General features: G+C 63.6%; 1 protein-coding gene across 1 annotated transcript; it reads right to left on the reverse strand.

The window, feature by feature from the left end:
* Nucleotides 1-452: 452 nt before the first annotated feature.
* On the reverse strand, nt 453-5512 carry CISH (cytokine inducible SH2 containing protein). Its single transcript, XM_058288615.2, has 3 exons — nt 5315-5512; nt 2262-2485; nt 453-2006 (listed from the first exon to the last, which is right to left on the reverse strand). The coding sequence occupies exons 1-3, from the start codon at nt 5332-5334 to the stop codon at nt 1474-1476; spliced, it is 777 nt and encodes a 258-aa protein (XP_058144598.1). The 5' UTR covers nt 5335-5512; the 3' UTR covers nt 453-1473.
* Between the last annotated feature and the right edge of the window lie 493 nt (nt 5513-6005).

A 6005-nucleotide genomic window follows, 5' to 3' on the forward strand; every position in this document is an offset into this window, starting at 1 on the left:
CTACCATACCTTTACCCTGGAATGACTGGCTGCCTCATCAGAAAAGCTGCTGCTCCCAGGCGTGGTCCACAGCACCCCACAGTATTCTTCGCTTTCAACCTTGAAAAGGCATCCCCTGTTGACACACTTCTCTGGTCTGGTCCTCCTCTGCCATCACTCCCCACCCACAGTGGCCTGGGCAGTGACCCTGCAGGCCTTCACTTCCTGTCTCCCATTCTTAAGGGCATGAGGGGAAATCAGGAAAAGGCTGCTTCCTGTCTCTCCCACTCTTCAGGTAGGGCCTGCTCACCACCTAAGGTCTCTGGGTCTCTGGAGGCCCATCTATAAAATGGGAAAAAAGGACCAGCTCAAAGGGGATAAACTGTAGAGAGAACTCACCATGGGCCCCCTGAGGACTCCATAAATGAAAGGTACAATTTTATTGTCATTACAAAAAACTAGTGGAAGAAAAGGACTATCAAACTGGGTTATTTATTAAAATAATTATTTTATAAAATCTTCTCAGATGTGTACTTCTCTCACATGCAGGTGCCTTCCCAGGGTCCCGGGGAAGGGCAGGAAGCAGAGCCAGCAGAGCCCGAGTGGCAGCCCTCCAACTAGCACACGTGCCCTCGCAGGGGCTGCACCCTGGCGAGACCAGCTCTGTGCAAACGGCTCTGCCCTGCGAGCGGGCGAGTGGCGGGCGCTGCCAGGCGCTGAAGCTTTGCTCCATTTTTGACATCCATTTGTCCACCCTCCCAAGACAGGCAGGGGCAAAGGAAGAGGGGGACACGTTCACAGGTGAAGGCTGAGGCTCGTGGGTAGATCGGCACCAGGACGGCCAGGACTGGCTAGGGTCCAGCAAATGTCTTAGGATGGGGCTCTCTGCGCAGAGGAAGCAGAGGGGCCGAGGTGGAGCTGGGGACTCCAGGCCGCCCAGGGCTCGGGGCGGGGGGGCGGTCAGCTTGCCCCTGAGACCAACCCCAGGGAAAATAAATAAATAAATATTCTATAAGTGCGCAGGCTGCCAGGCTGGCCTGCCACCCCCCCCAACACTCCCAGGGGGACCGTCACCGTCAACCTCAGTTCTTCTGGCTGCCATCCTCCCAGGGACAGAGGCTGGCTGGAGGGAGGGGGCCTGCCCCACCTGCAGAAGGAATCACGGCTGGGAACGTCTACACAGTGCAGGGGACAGCAGCAGGCTGCTGAGCGGGGGCCTGGGCCCAGCCCACGGGGTGAGACAAGGTCCTGCCCGTCTCCCTTGCCCCTGAAATGTGGCTCACCACCCTGGAGCCACAGGGGGGCTGGGGGAGCTGACCTCCAAGTTGGTACCTCCCCCACCTCCACCCTGCCTGCTGGCTCTTCTAGGTCCAGCTGCCAAAGCACGAAGGCCCGGGAGGACTGGAGGAGGGAAAGTGGGAGCCCGAGTCCGGCTGGGGCTGGTGTCCTCTGCTGGGAGTGGCTGGGTGCGGCTGGCCAGGGCACCTGGCCGAGTCAGAGTCGGAAGGGGTACTGCCGGAGGTAGTCAGCCATGCGCCGGGGCAGCGGGAGGCAGTCCACATCGGCCACCAGCCGGTTGATGACCAGGCGGCACAGGTGCTGCAGGCTGCGGGCGCTGCTTCGGCGCACAAACGGCTGTACCAGTTTTAGGTGCACGGCAGTAGCCATAGGGCCCGGCAGCGCTGGGTCACCGGGCACGTCCTCCTTCGGGGCAGGCAGGGCCGGGGCCGGGGTGGGGTCGAGGCTGTCGCCACGGGTGTCGGCAGCACAGGAGGCCACGTAGTGCTGCACCAGGCTGACCACGTCTGGGAAGGCCAGGATGCGCGGCCTGGACAGGCAGTTGGAGTCCAGGCGGAAGCTGGAGTCGGCATACTCGATGCGCACGTTGGTGGGGCCGCGGGTGGTCTTGACCGACAGTGTGAACAGGTAGCTGGGATGGGTGCTGTCCCGCACGAGGAACGTGCCCTCTGGCATCTTCTGCAGGTGTTGCCGGGCCTCGCTGGCCGTGATGGAACCCCAATACCAGCCTAGATGGGTGCAGAGGAGGCCGAGAAGCTGGTCACAGTGGAAAGGAGCCAGAGGCTCCAACCCAGGGCAGACCCTCCCTGCTCACTTCCCTGGGAGGCCCGTACCTCCGCCATCTGACTCTTGGGATGGGCCAGGCCTCCACAATCAGACTTAACTGGGCAGAACCAGGCTTCTCCAGAGACTCCCTTGGACAAGGCCCTGCCACATCCTTCCCACTGCCCAGGACAGGGCCTGCCTCCCCTCCTCTCACTCACCAGACTCCCGGAGGTAGGAAAAGGTCTTGGCAATGCACAGCAGGTCCTCCTCGGGGTCCAGCACCTTGGACTGCTCACTCTCAGGCTGGGCGGGTGTCTCCTCTGCTACCTCTTCCAAGAAGGCCCCGGCAGGCAAGGGCTGCATGGCTGGCTCAGGCAGCTCCAAGGTCCGGGCCCGTAAGGGCTGCTGCCCGGTCCACTCCACAGTCAGCAAAGGACAAGGCCTGGAGGTGGGGGAATGGACAGTGAGGGGAGGCCAATGCTCTCCCCGTTTCTCGAGATGCCCTGTGCCCTAGACTGGCTTGCCTGACCTCTGGCCAGTCGTTCTCACTGTGAATCCCCGTTTCTCCTCTGCCCACCCTTGGACTCAAGGTGCCCAGCACTCATCTCACACACTTATCACCACAAAGCTCCCTTATCACTTCACCCACAGTGCAGCTCCTCTTTTGAAAGGTTCTTTTCCAACCTCCAAAATGGAGTCTCTCTCTCCAAAAACAGATAATTCCCTGCAGGCATTTCTAGTTCCTGGCCCATCAGTGTCCCTGACATACTGACAGGAGCCGGTGTGCCCTCCTGGCTGAGGTCCTGGTGCTGGCCTGGCCAGCCTGGGTCCTCAGAGAGGCCCTAAGGCTACGGCAGGAGGTCTGAAGCCATAACCTGCCTCCCCCAAGGAGGCGCAGGAGCTGCACCTGGCCAGGGCTTGGGGGCTACCTGCACAGGTCAGACTCTCACCCTGGCTTCTGCTTCTCCCAGAGGAGAGGTCCAAGGTGGATGGTAGCCTCTGAAGCCACTGGCCAGTCTCCCTTTCCCCAAAACGATGAGCTTCCATCAAAGAGCAGGGTTCTTACCCCATATTCCAGACTCCCCTCTGGGAAGCCAGCTTTGCCATACCAGGCCCCACGACCTTGTGCAAACCCTGCTCCTCACCAGACCTGTTTCCCTGCCAGACACTGAGGGGTCTGGTAATATACCCTCAGCTGCCCAGGCTGGGGGAGGTGAGCCAGCCCCAGTCTAGGGGAGACCCACACGGAGCTCCTGGGAGTAGGGAAGGGGGCTGGTGGGGCCTGCTTCCCGAGGAAGGGACCGCTGTTCCTCACTCCTCACAAACTATACCCCCAGGCCTCATGACAGATCATAAAACCATGGGCGCTGCCCTCAAGGATAACCAGACTGTCTGAGGGTTATTTTAACCCCGAGTCATAAAAGCACAGGAAGTCACGGGGGAGCCAGGGTCTGCCTGTTCCTAAGCTGAGACTGCCAGGACAAAGGAAGGAGCAGGGGAAGGGCACGCCAGGCAGAGGTGACGATATGGACAAAGCCCTGGAAGCAGGCAACGGTGCCAGGTTTTGGCTGGGAGGCAAGGCGAGGTGGGCAGGAGTCACAAAGGCCAGGCAGAGGACTGGGATTTGACAGGTAGATTACAGGTGAACTTTAGAGTGTTCTAACAAGGCAGGGCCCCACAGCCACTCACAAGAAGGGGCCATGTGACTCTGGCACACTGCAGCCAGTACCTTCCCACACCCGCCCTGGCTATACTGTGGAAGCTCTGGAATCCTACTCAGGAAGTCAGAGTCCGAGTTCTGAGGAAGCAGCTGGTGGCCCGCCCATGGGGTCCAGGCCTTAGCCAGGAACATGGCAGGCGGCTGGCTGGCAGGGCCTACGCATGGGTCCTGCGTGGGGATGTGTGCACTGCGGGGCAGGTGGGGTGTCTGTGTGGGTGTGCCTGGCTGTGTTAGTCCTCCAAGGTCCAGGTCAGGGACTGTGTGTGCTGGACAGGGGTGTCCACGGTTATATCTTGTCACAGTGGTAGCTGGTGTATTCCAGGTGTGGGTGGCCTGAGCTTGTGTTCATGTGCCATGGAGCATGGCCTGGGAGTTCCACCTGAGGACACACACCAGAGGGGTGAACTCAGCCCTGGGTGGGGGGATCCCCCAGCAAAGCTGACAGTTCAAACATGCAGGTGGGAACCGCTGCGTCTGCCCCCAGCTGGCCTGTAGCTGCGTAGGTGTGGTCTGTTAAAAACCCAACATTGGCCCTGAGGTTCCAAGAGGGTCCTCAGCTGGGGCAAAGTGGGAGGTTGTGGGGTCCCAGAACGGGGGAGCTCCTGAGGAAGAAGGCAGTGGGGGGAGGAAGTGGTCAGAAGTCAGAGAGGAGGAAAGAGGTGCTGAAGACAACGCGGGAGAAGCGTGGTCTTCCCAGCAGCTCCTGGACGGAGGGATGCTGGGAGCAAGGGGCACATCAACTTTGGTCCACTTCCCAGCCCCCTCTCTTGGCACCCTACCAGTTCTGTTCACGGGAGCTGCAGGACCACCTGGCTCTCCCTGGGAACGGGGCACCCACTCACACCTTCTCCCCATCTAACCTGGAGCCTCGAGACCCACTGTCAGAACAGTCTGGAGAGTATGTGCCTGTTAGTTGAAGGTGACACGGAGGCTCAGGGCCCAGGCCGATAGTGCCAGGAGTGCTCAGCTGACTGGCTTATCAGCCCCAGCTCTCCAGGTCTTTGGGAAACTTGGAGATGGGAGGCAGGAGCCAAGGTCCTTCTCCCCCTGAATTCCAGGCTGGGATGAGAGGAGGGGTGAGGTCAGGCCAGCCCGAAGGGCCTAACTCAGGGCAGGAGAGCGAACACCGGACAGAGGGGGGCAGGGGCCAGCCCAAGGGCACATTAGGCTGGGAGGCGGCGCCTGCTGGGGTCGAGGCATTGCCCAGGACACTGCGGGTGTCTCCCCAAACGCCGGCCCCAGAAGGGGGTCTGGGCTGGTGAGCCGGTCTCGGAGGACGCCCCGCCGTCGGCGCCCAGCTGCGCCGACCAGAACCCAAGCTAAGCCCGCGCTGTGTCCGTGCCTTCGCCGGCCGGGTCCCCGGTTTCCCCACCCCTAGAGTGAGCAGACGGGGGGCGGGGTGGCCACAGCCCCACGGAGCCCCGCACTCCCGGGGCCCTTCCAGCTCGCCACCTCCGCGCGGCCAAGTCCTCCCAACCCCGGGAGCGAGCACGAGGCCAAGGCCGCCGGGCGCCCGGGGCAGGCTGGGCGGGGGCGGGGAGCCGCGCTTACCCCCGAATGCACAGGACCATGTCCCGGCGGCAGCGGCTCCGGAGCGCGGCTCGGCGGGCGACGCGGCTGGAGGGCGCGGGGGCGCGGGCGGCGGGCTCGGGCGGGCGGCGGGCGCGCACTGCGGGGCGGCGGCCGGGCGGCCCGGGAGGGCGCGGGGGGCGGGCCCCCGGCGGGGCGGGCCGGGGCGGGGCGCCGCCTAATCTTTTGTCGGCGGTGTCCGGGTCCTTCCCGGAAGCCGCGTCTTCCTAGAATCGCAGGCGGCGCGGCGGGGCCGGGGCGCGCGCGGGGGCCTCGCGGCAGGGCGGCGGGGCTTAAAAAGAAACACCTTTGACAGATTTCCAAGAACTTTCCAGGAAAACGGGGCGGGGCCACGCGCGCCGGCCAATCGCGGAGGGAGAGGCGGGGCCGAGTGGTCGGGCAGGGCCAATGGCGGCGCGTGGACCCGGGACAGACGCGACCCCACCCGGCCAGGCGGGGAGGCCTCAGGGGGAGGCCTGGGGCAGGGGCAGGGGCAGGGGCAGGGGCAGGGGCAGGCTAGGGGCAGGCTAGGGGCAGGGGAGTAGCAGGAGTAGGGGGCAGGTTTGTCAGGGGGAGGGGCAGGGCAGGGGCAGGGCAGGCTAGGGCCCACACCTCCGGCCCCCACTTCCGCCCCCCGCCCTCCACCCCCGGCACTCCGCCTGGCTGGGGACCG

This window comes from Dasypus novemcinctus, chromosome 26 (genome assembly GCF_030445035.2).
Source record: "Dasypus novemcinctus isolate mDasNov1 chromosome 26, mDasNov1.1.hap2, whole genome shotgun sequence".
Classification (NCBI taxonomy): domain Eukaryota; kingdom Metazoa; phylum Chordata; class Mammalia; order Cingulata; family Dasypodidae; genus Dasypus; species Dasypus novemcinctus.